The following is a 19,255-nucleotide window of genomic DNA, read 5'->3' on the forward strand; positions in this document are numbered from 1 at the left end:
GGAGTGGAAGAAACTTGAACAATGATTCATTTCAAGAAAAAAAGAAATTTGAGGGGAAAAGTGTCTAGTTCTAAAGATGATGTGGTGAGGAACTGGGAATCATACCCTAATACAAGCAGGAGTTAGTATTATCCCGTTGAGAGAGGATATTGTTGTCATGTAATTCTTTTTTAAAATGCTGTATTGACTCAGTGTTGAGGCCCTGACAAGAGGATAGTCAGTTCCCATTTGTGAGCAGCTGATTATATCCACAACCCAACCACTTCCCTTGTTGGGCTTACACCGTCTATAGCTATCGTGCCTCAACCGTAGTCACCCTGGGGCCAAGTACCAGAAAGGGACAAGCCTGCGCCCCAGAGCCCCTTTGCATTAGTCCGCAAGGAGCCCAGAGAGCCTCACTAACTGCACCCCACTTGCCATATATAAGCTGACCGCACAGCTCCAAGTTGTTGTCACCCTTTCTGAGGGCGCATCTCCCTGCATGCCCCTGCCTGGCAGGCTTCTCTTCTTTGGAGTTGTTGGAGAGTTCTGCTTTTCCTTTATCAGAGAGACATTGTGTTGTATCGGCCATCAAAAGAATTTTTACATCTTACAAACAGTTGTTAACAGAGATATGTCTCTTTAGGTTCCACAGTGGTACGTACTGCACCATAATAGCAAACATTGATTGGGCATCTCTTTGCATTAGGGCCTGTACTCAGTGTTTAGTGAAACAGGGCATGGATGGCAGGAATAAAGTTTGAATAAAAATGGCATATACATTAATGGTAATCTTTGTATTTATTTCTTATTTTTATTTTTTTCATATAATTCCTTTAAAAATATATTTTTTATTATTATGTTCAATTAGCCAACATACATCATTAGTTTTTGATGTACTGTTCAGTGATTCATTAGTTGCATATAACACCCAGTGCTCATCACCACACGTGCCCTCCATAATACCCATCATGTGGCTACCCCATCCCCGCACCCCCTCCCTTCTGTAACTCTCAGTTTGGTTCCCAGAGTCCAGAGTCTCTCATGGTTCATCTCCCTCTCTGATTTCTTCCCATTCAGTTTCCCTCCCTTCCTCTGTGGTCCTCTGCACTATTCCTTATGTTCCACATATGAGTGGAACCATATAATACTTGTCTTTCTCTGCTTGACTTACTTCACTAAGGTAATCTTCTATTTAAATGTCAGACCTTATATCAGGGCCTTAAGGTGGGTGACAAAAGAATGGGGGAAAGAAAACATGTGCTAATATTCTTATTTGGGGGGTTATGTAATAGATGTTGTATTTTAATAGATACTGAATATTAGATAATTATGAATTTAAGATGGTGTTAAACCCTATTTCATGACTTTTACAATGATTACATATTACTTTTGTAATTATCAATGCCAATATTACTTAAAATAAATAAATTCCCCAAATAAGGCATTATTGTATTAAACTGGAAGAATTAAATATCTTAACAAGACATACAGTAGTCACATCTCTAATATTTCTGGTGTGCAGTGAGTAAAAGAAAACATGATAAGTTCTGCTCTACCTACCCATCCTTGAATATACAGTAGATTCTTATTTTTCACTCTTGAGTCCTCAAGCACACCTTACTCTCTGACCTTTTCCCTGACTGTCCCTTCCCCATCTCTCCCCCACCACCCCCTTCTCCTGACAGAATAGAACCAATGGTGTATTGGTGAGTTGGCTGGGCTGGGAGTGGGGGCTGATTTGTAGAGTTTGCCAGTTCCTGTGGTTTAACTATTCCCACCATGGCCAGTTGCGAACATGGCTGTATTTAACAATCAGCTTGCAAAATTCCTGAAAATTTAATTGCCTCTCATCCACTGTTGCTGGCCAGCTCCAGCTTTCCACAGAGGAGAGTTCTGTCTCCTCCATCATTTATTGTATTATTGATCCCTGCACCTGCCTCACCATTAACATTGGTGCTTTACACATGCTTCTCAATGTCTGTTATTCCCATAAGGCTGTAAACACAGTGAGGATAGGGACTGTGCCTTGACCATCTGTATTTTCAGGCTTAATGCTGTACTTCTTTCTCTAGGAAGTCTGAACATGATCAGAAACCAAAGGTAGATTTCTAGTTCCACCACAGTGTGAACCACGATTGAAGGTTAAATCATTACCCAATTGGGTATGGGCAGTAAACCTGCTAGTTCCAAGTGTAGACATGAATGTCCGCCTGTCAAATTAGGCACTTTATTTTTTTTTTTAAGATTTTATTCATTTATTTGACAGAGAGAGAGGCAGCGAGAGAGGGAACACAAGCAGGGGAAGTGGGAGAGGGAGAAGCAGGCTTCCCGCTGAGCAGGGAGTCCAATGCGGGGCTTGATCCCAAAACTTTGAGATCACGCCCTGAGCCGGTTGCAGACACTTAACGACTGAGCCACCCAGGTGCCCCTAAGCACTTTAAATATTCGAGAAGTTGCTTGGTTCTCCCCAGGGTCAGGAAGTTACAATACCTAGAAATGAATACAGTTAACATAGGCTTCATCCATTTATACTAAATTCTTGTTTTTCCTATATGATTTTACAGTTAGGAGAAGTTTAATATTTTGGAAATTTGACTTTATTAAATTCCATCTGGGAATACAGTCTTATTGGCATCTCTGGTCCACTAACAGATTTTGAACTAATCTTTTGCCCATTTTCTTCTGTTTCTATTTGCATAAAAGGAGCTGGTGGCTGGTCTCCACTTGTGTCAAACAAATACCAGTGGTTGCAGATTGACCTTGGAGAGAGAATGGAGACCACTGCTGTGGCCACCCAGGGGGGTTACGGGAGCTCCAACTGGGTGACCAGCTACCTCCTGATGTTCAGTGACAGCGGCCGGAACTGGAAACAATATCGACAAGAAGACAGCATCTGGGTATGTTTCTTTGACAGAATACATAGTCTCTCAGGGAAAGCAGTAGAGTCATCCCTGCATGCTGTTTACGAATCTCCTAACCTAAGTTGAGGAGCAGAATTTTTGGAATTACTTAGGAAACGTTTTTCAAGAAGAACTATGTTAATATTCATTTTCTAATACATTTCATGGTATAACTTATGAAAATACTGAAGGTAAATTTATCTCAGAGACCTCAGAAACTGGAAAAAAATCTTATTTGTCCATTACATAGCGTGGAAATCTAAGAAATAAACAAAACCTGTAAAAAAATTTTTAAGCTTTGTCCAATAACAGTGGTTTTGCATGGCCTTCATTTAAAGCTTGGTTAAAAGAATTTGTTCCTTTTATTTCCTCTGTGACTCAGATTTCTGAATATTTCCCTCTCTCTCTAGTATATGGAGGTTTGTATATATATATTTGGAGTATTATATATGATATATGTATATCATATATATACACACACATATATACGTATATACGATTTGTATATAAACCATTCTCTATTCTTTTAAAAGTGCGTAAGTGTGTAAAATGCTGTGTGTTATGGGCAGGGGCATAGCTCCTATAGGAGACTGACAAGGAGGCAGTTTATAATAGAGTAGGGTGGTATTTATAGTTGGTTGATTGTATATGAACAGCTGGTGGAAGAAGGAAGCTATAGGCAGTCTGCTTGATGGTGAAGAAAGGACTTCTTTGCTCGTAGGAGAGTATTGGTTTGGATCTTATGTGGGCCAGGGACAACATACTGCAAAAAACTTTTTTTTTTTTTCCCCCCCCCCCCCCCCGGCTGAGCCGCTGGAACCAGAGAAAATGAGTAACTTAATGAAGCATCATTCTTAGCACATAGATAATTTGGAAGCCTATTTGGGCACATAATGATAATTTTCTTTGATCAGTCAATTGCCTCTCTTTTGAAAGTTCCTAGAACTCGGTTACACATTATCAACTCATGGAAGAAATGGATTGTGATTTACGCACCTTTATATTTCTAAAGCACTTGGTGGCCTTTCAACGCATGTTTATTGATGTAAATTGAATTGACAAGAAGTAGCCCTGCTCTTTCTCTAGAGAGAACAACAGTCAGGCGGAAGAGGTTGTCTGTAAGCATTTTTAAGAAAAGCTGCCTTAAAATCCAAAGCAAGCCAAAGTGTAGAAAAGCGAGGAAAACTGGATATTACAGTTGAATTAATTTCATGAGGACCATTCAAACTAGGGATAAAATAAACAGTAATTATGAACCAATAACAATGAAAGCTTAATGAGGTATTTATTTTAACTAGGTGTTTGGATTATCTTTAACTCTTTTTCTAAATTAAGCATTGGATTTTAAACTAGATAAGTAGAGGCCAATTCATGGAAATATTTAGCTGTGTTAAGTAAAATGTATGTTTTTGACATTTCTTAAAATGATGGATCAACCATGAAAATTGTTTCTCTGTTCATTAAGCTTGGGGAAAGCCAAACCTAGACCATGCCATTTGCCTTTTTTTGCTTATTCTTATTAAAGGTGAGGTGCTCAGACACTGGGGTGCCTTGGTGGCTCAGTCAGTTGAGTGTCCAACTCTTGGTTTAGGCTCAGGCCACCATCTCATGGGTCATGGGATTGAGCCCCACATCACATTCTGCATTTAGCTAGGAGTCTGCTTGGGTTCTCTCCCTCTGCCCCTCCCCCCTCTAGCATGCGTACACTCTCTCTCTTTGTCTCTCTCTCTCTCAAATAAATAAATTAAAAAAAAAACTTGAGGTACTCAGGGTGAAATAGAGGCATAATGATATCCTTAATTAATACAAACCAATCAATGCAAAGACAGATGGCATCTGTCACAATTAATTGTCAAGGTAATACTCTTTTTTAGACTATGGTATAATTTGTTGGTGTAGTCACTGTCTTCCTCTCTTGAGTGTGAACACCCTGAAAATAAAGGCTGTACCTTCCAACCTTTCATCTCAGTATCCCAAATCTTAAGAGTTCCTGGCATGTTAAACCATGAGAGACTCTTAACTATAGGAAACAAACTGAGGGTTGCTGGAGGGGAGGTGGGTAGGGGAAAGGGGTAACTGGGTGATGGGCATTAGGGAGGGCACTTGATGTAATGAGCATTGGGTGTTACATGCAACTGATGAATCACTAAATTAATCACTACCCCTGAAATTAATAATATACTATATGTTAACTAAATTGAATTTAAATTTAAAAAAAGGGGGTTCCTGGCATGTTGAAGGCAAATACTAAGTGATTATTGAATGAATGAATGGATGAATGAATGAATGAATGAAAACAATGCGCTTTATTGTAGGGACTCCTTCCTCCCATGATCAGCTCTGCCTTTTAGTGCATTTATGCTATACCAGTTTAATATATTTAGAGTTAGGGTGGTACATTTCTCTCTCCCCTATAAGTTTTGAACTTTTTTATGGAGGAGGGTATATCTTTTTCATCTTTCATTTCCAGCTTCAGTACCTAGTGTGGCACATGGCTTTTGTTGAGCGTATTACAGAAAAAAATAAATGAATGAATGGATTTGAATACATCTATCTCCTAATCTGGGTCTAACTTTGTAGAAATAATTCTGGAAGGTATTAAAAGAGCTCATGTTAATGTCATCAAAGAGATAAAACACATCAGAACAAACCAAAAAATGATTCAGAGGAGCGTGCAAGTATGGGATACAGACGTCTAGAGATTTGGAAATTGGTGGAATATACAGATCACTGTAGACTGACTTTGTCCAAAAAGCTGGGCTCACATGGATATTGGAAAAAGCAGGATAACTTAGATTATGTAAGGATTAAGGAAGCTATTCTATATAGCTAGAAAAGGGTGAGCAAAAGCATGGACGTTAGAGATTTCCAGAGATACAGTATAGCATGTAATAACCATTGAGTCTACTGGTCAGAATGGACTGTCAAATTCGGGAAGGTCTGAATGATACTTGTGGTTATTTATGGTAAAGAAAATTGATGGGTCACTTTGAATGTCAAGATCAAAATTAAGACTTGATGCAACAGGTACAGTGAGTACACATAAGGCAGGTGAAGTTATGGTGTAGGTACAACAACCCAAATCCCATACCACACACCTATCTTCATGCTACCTGTTCATCCCAGGTAGGCTGCAAAGTTCACTTCTACCGCACTCACTCAGGTGCCACTCTGAGGGAAGCTCCCGCTCTGTGAATCTACAATTGCCCAAGCAGGAAAAATGAAACATAGCAAATTGTACAGTTCTTGACAACTCACCTGGAATAACACAGACCACTTCAGTTTGGGTTGTTTTTTAGCCAAAGTTCAATTTTTAATTGATGTACATAGTAAGGAATTTAACCCTTTGTTGTATTTTACAAATATATCATTCCTGAATTCTTTTTCTTTCTTTGCTATGTTTTTGTCCATTTTTAAAAAGGTACTCTGGGTGTATATGACTAAACAAAACAGGGTAGTTTTCTTTAAGAGCTTCACATTCTGCCCCAGGTGACAGAAATAAATCTATGAAAGAGAGTTAGGAAACACATAAGCCATTATACAAGTGTGTGATGGAAAGAGGAAGAAAAGACAATTGTGAATTTAGAAACAAATAAAATAAAACCCATCACCTTGGATTGAAGTGCTGCTGTGGGGATCCTCACTCTCCCTTCATCTGATCCCGCCTCGAGCACTGGGGGAAACAATGACTTCTGTATACCTGAAAGAATTAATAAAATGCCCTGCTGCCTCTTACAAAAAATCTTTAAAAAGAAAGACAATATATTTTACTTATTATCTATACAGGTCATGCACATATTTAATAGAACTGTAAGCTTGACAGATACATGGTATTTTGTAAAATTATGCATTAAAACATTTCTTTAGAAAAAATTTATAGTCCAAGCTTGTAAATGTAATTTATACAAAGTAATCTAGTAGATGGCATATAAATATTTAACAAAAAATTAGAAAATGCAAGCCACTAAAATTGTTCCTCTCAAATTGAAGATAAAATAAAATCCCTCAACATCTATGATCAAAAGACTTTCCAGCCAGTTTATTGTAAGTGATTGAAAAAGTAAATGTAAGGTGTAATTTTCACTCATTTAAGAACAATTGCTGAAATATCATGAAAGTAACATCTTAGAAACTATTTTAAACAGATCAACATGTGCAGGAACTTTATAGCTACATTATCCAAATTGTCTCTGATACATGCCCAAGATTCTTTTACACTGAATACTATACAGGCAAAGAATGGGATGGTACCAATTTTGTGCAATATTTAGTTAAATACGATCGTTCTACACAGAATAGTTTGCTTTTTTTTTTAAATGGATTTCATCCAAACAAAAAACCTTTAGCATATTTCTAAAGTTAGAGTAGTTTTATTTTGTTTTTTAATTAGATGTGTTTAATGTCATGATTCTGAGTTTGGCTTGTGAAAAACCCAGGGCCCCTGTGACATTATAGTATATTCACAAAATACGCCATTCTCACTGTGAATGATTGAGTTGTCAACTCTCAAAGCCAGCCAGGGCAGAAAGACTACCTGCAAAGATTTTAACATATATTTGTTTCAAATCAAATAAACACGCGCCCGGGGGAGTTTAATAGAAAACCCGAGGAGGCAGGAATACAAGTGGGAGGGGTGCTATAAACTCAGTGGACTCCCTGCCTTGCGAGGCACAGCTTTTCTAGCCCTTTCCCTCTGTTGAACGCTTACTCTGGTGACTTAAGCCTGTAAAAATCATTTGTGGTGATACAAAGTACAACAGTACTAATGCCGTGTATGTCAACATGTCAAACCATCAAGCTTAATGCATCGCGAGACTAGCCTCAGTCCTTGGACAAACGCCTGGAGAGTGCGTTAAGCTCCATCTGCCTTTCAAGACGGCCTGTACTTCAGTGCCAAAAAGACAAAAGTTGTCTGTATCCTCAGGAAATCTCCTGTTTGTATTCCTATTTAACTATGAGTTCTTTACCTTTTTGAGAATGATTAACCTAGTAATACATGATTAAAGGTGGCTGCGTTTGGGTTTTTAATGTGGCTTCAATCATGGATCAGAACAGTTAGTTTGCAAGGCACCTTCTCTATCATGTAGTGTGGTTTCTTTTACCTCCTTGCAACTGTGCTCCTTCTATAATGTGCTATGTCAGTCCCTTCTCATAAACATCTTTGGACCCACATATATTGGAATTTTATAGCCATATGTTATTTATATTATATATATATATATATATATATATATATATATATATATGAACCCCTATGAACTGCAGGTACACATATACAGCGAGATAAGATAAATGGTATAGTTGTTTCACATTCTTCAAAATGATCTGCTTCTGCAAGCAAAATAAAAATCATTTGAAGAAAGTGATTTGAGTTCGCACGAGGTTGGATTTGGTTCCCTCTTCAGAGTGTGCACTCCCAACCAGGATCATTCTCAAATCATCAGCCGGGGAATAACATGTATTAAATACACCTTCCAGTTATATCTCACATTCTCCCATATGACCATTCAATGACAACAACATCGCCCGCTTTTTCTCCATTCCCTCTTGCCATTGCTGTGATGTGATGTAATAGATGTCTACTTCTGGCTTCTCTAGTTCCCCAGCTTCAGGAGGCTATGTTTGGAGTCCTTCTCTCTTGGAGTAATTCTGTCCCTTTGAAATGTTTCTTCGATCGTTAAGACCTAGGCAACTGGGTCTTCTAGAAAACCAGCACATTAAGCTCTCTTTCCTATCTTGACTTTAAGTTACAAGGATTTTTTGGTCAGAGAAAGAGAAAAATACATAAAATGAGAAAGGAAGAGATAAGATTTGGCATTGATACAACGTAATCCTTAAAAATCTAAGAGGATTATTTTACTATTTTTTAAGAAAATAATTCAATAATGTGCCTAACAATAAAATTAATTTTTAAAAATCAGTAATTTATCTTCCCACATATAAATAACAACGTAGACAGTGTAAAAGGAATACATACTCCACCTAAAATAGAACCAAAGACGAATACATATCAAGGAAAAAGCCTAAAAGAAAATGTACGAGATATATAAAAATAATATTTAGACCATTACCGAAGAACATAAAAGAAGAGGTGATTAAATGCACAGTCATATCTGTTTTGAAGTGGAAAACAGTATCATAAAGCTACTCATTCTACCTAAAATAACTCATAAAAGGGAAATTGTTCTGCATTTCATGTATAAAAAAGTGTATATGGGAAAATAGATAAGTTAGCAAAAAATAACAGTAGTAAGGAGAATTCTACATGTTAGGGAAATTTTATAAATCTATATTAATTAAAACAGGTCAATACTGGCACATTAAAGCATAGTGAAAGAGCAAAAGACATTACTAAGTCCAGACACATTTAGGGATTTGCCTGAGATAGACGTAGCATTGAAAATATGTGAGGAAATTAGTCAATATGGAACTTAGTAGGCTGTGGTTTCTAGGAAAGCAAATAATATTTTTATATCAAAATAGATTCCAAATGAATTAAATATTTAAACTGATACAAATATAGAAAAAAATAATGAAAGAAAACACAGGACGATGAATAGATACACACGTAATACCGGAAGGCACATGTCTTTTTAAGCAAGAGAACCAAATCCAGATGCTGTAGAGGAAAGATGAAAAATGAGATTATGCTATTGAAAAATAGCATAAACAACATTAAAAGAAAGAATATAAATTGGAAATGATTTTTAGTCTTATGATGGCAATTCCCACTTTGATTTCACCTTGTCATATTCAGATTGACAAGGACTGAATAGACTTCATTCACCTGCAAGTTTACTTGAGTTAGAAAGGGATAAAGGGCAGGCCATAGCCCAGCATGTGCAGCAACAGCGTAATGGATGCTCAGTTATACTGAACAGCTTCTAAATATCCCAACAACTTGAATTGGTCACAACGGACAAGGCAGAGTGGGTGTGACTACCACAGATCAGGAAAGCCATCAGCTTCATGGGACCTTCAGCTTTTATACCTTGCCAATGATATACTCCTCAGAGACACTTGCCAACCCCTTTTTCAAGTGTACCTGCATCTCATCATTCCCAGGTTACTCACTGATTACAGGTTATATCTGTGGCTCCCAAATTTTGCTGCTTATTTGAATTCTAGTGCCCAGGCGGCAGCCTTGCCAATTAAATAATGTTTAGGTGTGGGAACCCACGTATTGGGAATTTAAAAAAAATAGTACAAGTGATTCCAGTTTGCTTCAAAGTATGGGACCCATTGGATTACTCAAGAAACAAACTTGACAACCATGTATAGATTCTTAGTTTGGTTCAAAGCATAATCAGCAGATGCCAGTTTATCTTAGATCCAGTAAACTCCTGTGCATTCCTTAAGTATATGTTGCAAGAAGGATTTAGCTAAAGATCAATGCTAGGTAAAAAAAAAAAAAAAAAGCTATAAACCAGATGTTAACTCTGCCCTTCTAATGAGAAAGACCTTCTAATATGTTAGCCGCTAGCTATATAGGGCTATTTAAGTTTAAAACTCAACTAAAATGAAATAAAAATAAAGTTTCTCAGTTGCACTATCCACTTTTTAAGTGCTCAATAGCTGTATTAAGCCAGTGGTTACTGTTTTAGTGCAGTTATAGAACATACCCATTATCACAGAATATTCTATTAGCACAGGTACAAAACACTCTTTAAAATTAAAAATAAAAAATAAAGCTTTGTTTTTACTTTTTATTTATTTTTTATTTATTTTTAAAGATTTTATTTTTGAGTAATCTCTACACCCAATGTGGGGGCTGAAACTTGCAACCCCAAGATCAGGAGTCACATGCTCTGTTGACTGAGCCTGCCAGGTGCCCCTCAAGCTTTATTTTTTTAAAAAAGAGAAGTAAAATATAAACAGGCAGTTCATAGAAGGGAAAAGATATGTAAATATGTGAAAGTGTCTTCAGCCTCATTCACTGTTGAAGAAATGCAAATTAAAACAGGTGTCAGGTAACACTTCCTAAAAGACTTAAACAAATAAGAATGTTGAAGCTACAGTGTTATTTAAGACATAATTTGCCAAGTTGTTGTATATAACAAAATAATGTCTTCTTTAATTTTAATAGTTACACATTTAATGTGATGACTTTTCTTAAAAAAAATTTTAACTACTATATGAAAACCATGGTGTTATGGATTCTACTATTTAACACAAGAGGAAGCTAAAAATTAATTTTAAAGAAAAGCATTTATTTATTTATTTATTTATTTTTAAAGATCTTATTTACTTATTTGAGACAGAGTACAGAGGGAGAGGGAGAAGCAGACTCTCCGCTGAGCTAAGAGCCTGACGTGGGGCTCAGTCCCAAGACCCTGAGATGATGACTAGAGCCAAAGGCAGATGCTTAACCAACTGAGCCACCCAGGCGTCCATGAAGAAAAGCATTTAAAAAGCAAGAAGAATGAACACTTATTATGGCCCAAATCTTCTGTCTCTAGGTTTATAAATAATTTAAGTTAAAGTCCATAAATAAGGGAGGGATTATTTGCTTGAATAAAAAAAAAATATATGCCAGACATTATTCTATATGCATTATATATTTATCCAATTAATCTTCACAATTCAGTGAATTAGGAACTATGATAATGCCCAGCTTGTATATAAGAAAACAGGGATGGGGAGGTTATTTTCCCAAGGCCACACAGCTAGATGGGGCAAGATTGTGATCCTCAGGAACCTGGCGTAAGTATCCCCTATGCTATATGTTCAAGTACTGTGTGTATGAAATCAACATTTTGAAGGTGACCCAAATGATTTAAGACACAGAAAGCATTGCCATGGGGCATCGGTAAAGGGGAACTCTCAAGCTCTGTTCGTGGCAGAATAAATAGGTAAAAACTCTTCAGAAAGAAATGAATATTTTTAGTGTATTGAAGGAAGGGAGTCCAAAATGATGTTGCCTAATACTTGAAATCTATCCAAATAATCTGCCCCAAAAAGGGACTCAGAGTCTAGGGGTTTATCTAGTACATTGACTTTCACTGTGCATTTGAAATGTATGCAAGGACATTCATTGCAACATTGTCTGTAGCAGCAAAATAACACTGATCTAATCCACCAGCAGTAGATCAGTTGCCTAAGTAAATTACTGCACCTTCACACAATGGAATAACTTAAGGCCATCAAAAACAGATGATGCAGGAATATACTAGCCATTTCTGGCGTGAATTCCAAAGCTGATGTAAAATTTTGAAGTGAGCTGTCATTTGATACTAAAGAGTGAATGTTAAGGACTGAAGAAGAAAAGATGGGGGGAGATGGGTGGAAAATATGTTTATTGAAACACAGGTAAATAATAGATTTATATGAGCTTTCAAATAAAGTAACCTGGAAGTGGAAGAAGAAATAAAGGATGACAAATAGAGAATAGGTAGGAAATAATTCAATTATCAAATTTTTAAGAACAATAGATAGTGGATATTTCCTACTCGTTATATAATGTAATATTTATTGATAGCATTAAGCCTAAAGTTATCATTATTATAGTAGTTTAAAAAATATATAATGGTTTGGTGGTACCGCTACATTATTGCATGTAGAGGTACCACCAAAGATCATCTGATCTTTGATAATATTGTGACAGATTAAAAAATACCTTAGTTCTGATGCTAAACTGATCTCTGAGTCAGTGTCCAATCAGAAAAACGATATTACTCGAGACATCTGAAACTGTGAAGTCATCAGAGGAAATTGGTTACAGGTGATGGAAAAGCTGATCGGCCAGATGTGAGGTGGTGAGACAGCTCAGAGCTTAGCGACAGCAAGAAGATGCTGTCAACTCCAAGGGCTACAGGGAAAACAAGAAGGTTGTGTTTCCAGAGCTTAGAGGCTGACATTATCCATTAGTGGTAGAACCATGGCAGGAGCTGCCCAGTAGAGATTTATGGAACCAGGGGTGTCCTTTGGGAGCACAAGCCTTGTAAAAAACTCAGCCACTACCAAGAAGCTGCCCGGGCAGAGCAAGAGTGGGGAGAAGTTTCCTGGCTCCTCCCTGCCCTTCACCTTCCCTCTCTCTCTAGTGCTCAGCTGGAAGCTTGCTAAGCCACAAGCCTAGGGTTCTCAGTCTGCATCACTCAACCCTCCTGTGCCTCCAAACAGAGCAGGGAAATGGTGATACATGGTTCTAAGTGAAAACAAGCAAATGATCAGGACAGCCCTAAGAACAGTTCACCTCTATAAGCTTCTTTTCTTGACTTAGAGAACAAGGGGGCAGGTGGAATCCAGGTACTTACTAAGTGGTCTCTCATTTCCTTTCAGTTGCAAAATTGTGTGCTTCCCCATCGACCCATAAAGAAAGTAGATCAATAATATTTTGATACTGAAGAAATGGAGATTTAAGCCAGTAAATTCCCACCTGAGTTCATGTTAACTAGTGCCACATTTATAAAGTTTTACATTTAGCTGTCTTCCTTCCTGCTAACATTGATAAGTATGCAAAGCTAGCAAAGAGCAGTATTGTGATATACCAAAAGAAGGGAACCCACAGTGAACATTACATCATTGGTGTGGGGTCATTTTTTACACATAATATTCTCTAAGGCAGTAGAATGATGCTAATAGATTGTGGATTTAATCCGTTGTTGTTTCTCAAAATGTGTATTGTAGTTCAAAGTATAGATTTGCTTTCGATGTGGCAACAATAGCATTGCTCTGTTCCTCATGAAACATTTTGCAGATGGAGGCCAAGGCTCACTGCGGAGGACTAAGTAGAAGGTATATATGTGGATTAATATACATCTTTTGTTGCCTATGGGATAGGGTAATTGCCACAGTTGGTGTACAAAAATCAGCACACCACTATATATTTTACTGAAATGTTTTACTTGGCTGGTGACCTGAGGGCCTGTCCAACCCCAAACCTGGTACATTTCATTGACAGCCTCCTTGTGTACCACAGCTCCAAATCCCAGCCTCAGGCATCGCTCAGGACATTAACCAAGGTTCCTTGTGCTTTCACACTTCTCTTCTGGGTATGCTCTTCATTCATCTGAGGCGTGCTTGCCAAATATGTTCCAGTTCATGACCCTTCCAGCTCCAGGCCTTCCAAACATTTCCCTTCTGGTCCCTCCTGCCCCACCACTTCTCCAGTATTCGCTAACTCCTCACCGGGGTCTTGTTTCCAGTGACATCTGCGATAGTGTTATTTCCAGGGAGTCCTTGTGGATTACTTTGCATGGTTTGTATAACCTTAATCGACTGAATTTCAAACACATTCATGTAGTTTTCACTCTCTTTCACTGTACTTATATGTTTCCCTTAATTCCAAATTATACACTCGCCATAAATAAACACCGAAATGCTACTCGCCAAAATGCATACTATGTATGCATTACTTTATTAAAAAGTAAAACCATTTCTTAATTAAGGCTGTGAATTTCCAGGAGATAGGAACACCATGCTTTTTTGCTAATGAAGTTTAGAATACATATTAATAATATTAATAATACCGTAATAGTAAAAGGAAACACTTTTGTGATTACTTACTTCAAATTCACAATACAATAATCTGGTGATGTGTCTGCTGGTATACAAGGTGGAGGTCTGTGTATGTACTGAGACGAGGTATCCATATGATATTTTATATATGAATATGTACAAGAAAAACTCTTAGTCATAAGAACTAGGATGAACCAAATAGCTTTATCCATCCATATTCCCAGTTGCCTTTATGAGTTATACCTCATTGTCTAAGTATTCTTTATATATAATTACCTGCATCTTACTCCTTTCTGAAATGTTCACAAAGAATAATCCTTTGGTTGATTTAGAAGAGTCCTGCTTTAGAAAAGATTCAAAAGTAAGGGCATTTGTACAACAGTAGCTGTGACTATGAACAGAGGAGCAGAGGAAGCAAAAGTACTAGGAAATATTCTACAGAGCTGTGTCTATAAATCAGAGAGATGCAGCTTCAAAAGAAATCATATTTGATTTGTATTCTGCAAATGAAATTTTTATTTGGCTTTGAACTCCTATCTTCCATTCTCTATTTCTTATTGTTATTATTAATCTCTCATACCGAAAGGTTGTCTTCTCTTTGGAATCTTGAACATTTTAAGTACTTAATAATAGGGTTCTTTTTCAATAAGAGAGAGAGAAGAGAAAAATTGCTGGAGCAGTGCAAAGAGATCCTCAGGGAGCAATGGCTTTATTACAATATGTCAGAGTCATCATGAGTTGGGGGTGGGCTGGGGAATAGCAGTTTCAGGAAAAAACTTGTATTTGTTTTAGCAAGTTGGTGGAAAGTTTCAGAAAATTGTCCCAAGAGCTGCAAAGCTATTATGGTAATAGTGGTTCTATCTTTATACTCTGAAATAGAAAGAGGTAAAAAAATTTTTTTTCACTATGTCACTTTGGAAATAGCTTTTCTGCCCTTAGATTAGAATAAATACATGAATTAATTAAGCTCACAGTAGCGTTTATGCTCTCTTTAAAAATCTGCCTTTCAAAGACGACAGGTAAATACTGAAACTTCTCTAAATCAGAAATTGTTCTGTCCAGTCCCCTTTTCCCATAAAATCAAAGCCCTTGGTACATGTGTACACAAATTGAATTTCCATGGTATTGACCAGGTAAAGAACCCCCACATAGCGCTGGGAGCCCAGCTTAGGCTGGAGACCACAAATAGACCCCTCTGCTGCTATGCATGCTCAGAGCAGAGGCTGTAGATTCGTAGCTTGACCCAGGGTTGAAATCTGCAAGGATGCTTTGGTGGCGGACGCTAGGACAAGGACACATGGGCTGACCAGAGCGCAGGGGAAGGAAGGTAGAGAGCACCATGAAGGGGAGGAAGTGAAGTCAAGGGGGCACTGGTGGAAGACTGTATTAGGATTCTCCAGAGAAATGGAACCAACAGGATGTACATAGATTTATTTTAAGGAATTGGCTTATGTGATTGTGAAGGTTTGACAAGTCCAAAATCTGCAAGGTGGCTGGCGGTCTAGAGACCCACGGAATAATTGCAGTTTGAGTTCAAAGCATTCTACTGCCAGAATTCGCTCTTCCAGGTTAAGTCCGGCATTTTTCTATTAAGGCTGTCCCCTGATTGGATGAGGCCCACCCACATTCTGGAGAGTAATTGGCTTTATTCAAAAGTCTGCTGATTTACATGTTAATCTAATCTAAAAAATACCTTTACAGAGACATCTAGAATATTGTTTGACCAAATGTCTAAGCTCTGTGACCTGGTCAAATCGACACATAAAATTAACCACCACAGAGATGGAAAGAGTCAGAGGAACAGTGGAGTTGTTGGAGCTGAAAAGCAAATAAGAATGGGAGGAAGAAAATATCTGGTGGTCTAGGATCAAAGGGGAGAGTCTAAGCACTTAGCATTTTAAAAGTGGTGCCATCATAGGAAATGATTAAGGACCAAGATGTGGGCAGGGAAATGTTAAAAAGGAGCATGCAAAGGTTGTTTACATCCATTTTTGTACAGCATCCAATGGATATGGAAGCAGAGAGTTGCTGAGAGATTGCCATGAGCATGAGATGACCTGTAGTTTGGGGAGCACCCAAACGGACGGGGGGCAGAATTTGCTATACCCCACTGACATTCACAAAAAGGAGAAGAAATGTGTTTCCTCTCTTTTTTTCTTTTGTAGGCTTATTATCTTGAGGAAGAAGGAAAAATTATATGAAATTGACAGGAGACTTATAAAAACAGTTACTGACTCCATGGAAATACAGCATTTGGGGAAACTGTGCAAACTTCACGTTAGGTCCCAAAGTGAGAATTTGGATGTCATGGGACATGCCAGTCTCTTTGGGAAGCACCCTCACAGACACACCCCGAAATACCAGCTTTCTGGGCATCCATCCCTTAGCCAAGTCAAGTTGCCACATAAAATTAACCATCACAGATGCCTTTTACTGTGCAATGTACCTCAGCCATTATAGGATCCAATTAAATCTGAGCCCTAGTTTCTGGTCCTTAAGTCACTCCAATTCACAGAAAGACATGGGAAATAGGACAAAAGGATGCAAGAGGATCATGATTTTTGGAAGTGACTGTGGAAGGCATCCCAGGGAAGTTGATATATCCTAAAAGAGAATGAAACTAACAGAAACTCTTAATACTTTACTTCACTTCCCCACAATGCAGAGGTTAGATAGTTTTCTTCCACCAGTCATCATTTTATTTATAATTTTCTTTTCCATTAAAAATTTAAGTTGTAAAATTTATATTATCTTTTAAACTTTCTTTGGAGTTTGGAGTTGGCATTGGTTTTACTCTCTTTTTCCATTTTGGATTTTGGCTGAGTCAACTCCAAAATATGCCACTCTTCCTCTTACCGATTTTGTCTTTGTATTGACACTCTACCCTATATGTTGCAGCCAGAGGTCACACTCTAATTACTCAGATGCTGTTTTATCATTCATGTGAGATGCATCTATTACTCATGCTTTTCCTCCCAGTGGAACTGGAGATTAACCAAGCGGCGGCTGTATCTTTTGAGTGACTTCTGATACTTTACTTCTGATTTAGTAGTTATGTGCACACACATCATTTTCAATCACTACTGACCGATCTGAGCTTGTTCTGACTAGGACAATGGTCCTCATCTTTTCTCTAAATTGATTCATGGACGTGTAATATTCTGACTTCTTGTACTGTACTTGGGTTAATGGTATGTGAAGGATTTCTCTATGTGTAGTTCAGATTTAAAAAGATATGCTTAACATCTATATAATGGTGTACATCTTGATGACCTCAGGGTGTGAAGTCCTTGACTGAGTATATTTGTCTGTCTAGTTTAATGATATTCACTCAAATACTTGATGCAGGGAGTCAGAGTTATGTAGTGAATGTTCTACATGTTTTTGGAGAAAAATATTCTCTCAACTGAAACTCTCAGGTTTACTGCAGTATCTCAAGACCTTCTAGGTCCATTATATTCTGCTGGAAAATGTGTTCACAATGACCCTATGCATTTAGCACTAGATATACACTATAATTTATTTTAATTTGAATAATATATAGTATCTAGAGGGTTTGTGGTTTGAGGGAAATCTGGTATGACTGAGGGTGGTAATGCTTTTGCTGAGGGAATCATATTGTTTCTGGCCTGAGCAAACAGGACCAGGATTTGTCTATGTTGACAAACTCCAGGCGTCTCTGTATCACATAACTGGCCTTGGTCTCATAGATGAAAAGAACATTAGAAACTAAATTGCCATGTTTCCTTTAGATTGCAGGATTACTTTGGGTTCAGCGTTACTATAGTTTAAAGGGCCATGTTGGGTTTAATTTTTATTCTCTAATTTTTTCTGCTGTCCTCCTGTTTTTTAAAAGCTCACAATTATGTGAATAGACTCAAGCAGAGTATAACAATGAGACAACGAAGAGATTAGCTTGAAACTTAAATGTGATTAGGAGATTTTTTTTTCTTGAAAATATTCATCAATTGCTTATATGTAACTAGAGGTACTACTGTATAGCTGAAGAGCTGTTTTCTTACCAGTAGGCAATACTTGGCAAAGAACAATATGTGCTTGAGCCATGCATAAATATTTAAAGGTTTTGATGACGTAGCAGTTACCAAGGATAGAGCCAATGTGTGCTCAGAAGTCATATAGAGAGGATGCTTCTTCCACACCACAAGCATCAATATGTGCCCCTTAGAATGCTCAGGAAAAATTATGACCCGTCATGAACTCAGTTTCTCTAAGTTAGATGTCTGCTGTTATAACTATTATTATACTCTTGTTAACTGCTGACTGCCCTGGACCTTGCCTTCTGTTACTCTCTTCTGTATATGTGCACTGCAACTTTCTGAAGTTTTTCTCCGTACCCTAGAGCCCCTTTTTTCTGTTGCCTACCGTCCTTTACCCACGATTACTTGTTCCTAAAACCGAAGTTACCGGTACTTTCACACTATCTTCCCCCTAAATGCATTTCAGAAGATGGGCTGAATTTTAAAATCTAATAATTTTCATGAAAGCAAACTTCTTTTGTGAGTTGACAGTCTCCAAATCCCAGCATTCCCTAGAGGAGTTAACATAGGGGCCACTGAAATCCCTCTGGACAGATTCCCCAAAGCTGACACTTGACATAAGATACAGTAGCCTCCCTGTCTCCCCTACCCAAGTCTTTTCCTAGCAGAGACTCTGAGAGATGTACAGCTATCTCTGTGAGAAGCCAGAGGAATAATTCTGGCATCATTCTTGTGAAAGGGGAAGGCAGGTGGCGAGTGATACCTGAGGAGTTGGGCTGGCAAGGGCCCCCAAATTTGCTGTAGGATATCCTGGACTGTTTCCCCTTCCCTCATGGGATTATCACTTTGATTTGGATAATGCTTCAAGGGTGGTGACCATTTAAAAAGATTAACAGGTGGCTTACTCCTACCCCTCAG

General features: G+C 37.9%; 1 protein-coding gene across 1 annotated transcript in view; it reads left to right on the forward strand.

The window, feature by feature from the left end:
* CNTNAP4 (contactin associated protein family member 4) overlaps positions 1–19,255 on the forward strand; it is a 261,201-nt gene that overhangs the window by 74,445 nt on the left and 167,501 nt on the right. Inside the window, exon 3 of the mRNA XM_034638501.1 lies at positions 2,686–2,879. Coding sequence (XP_034494392.1) covers positions 2,686–2,879 — 194 coding nt within the window. The remainder of the gene's footprint in view (positions 1–2,685; positions 2,880–19,255) is intronic.

This window comes from Ailuropoda melanoleuca, chromosome 12, assembly GCF_002007445.2.
Source record: "Ailuropoda melanoleuca isolate Jingjing chromosome 12, ASM200744v2, whole genome shotgun sequence".
NCBI lineage: Eukaryota > Metazoa > Chordata > Mammalia > Carnivora > Ursidae > Ailuropoda > Ailuropoda melanoleuca.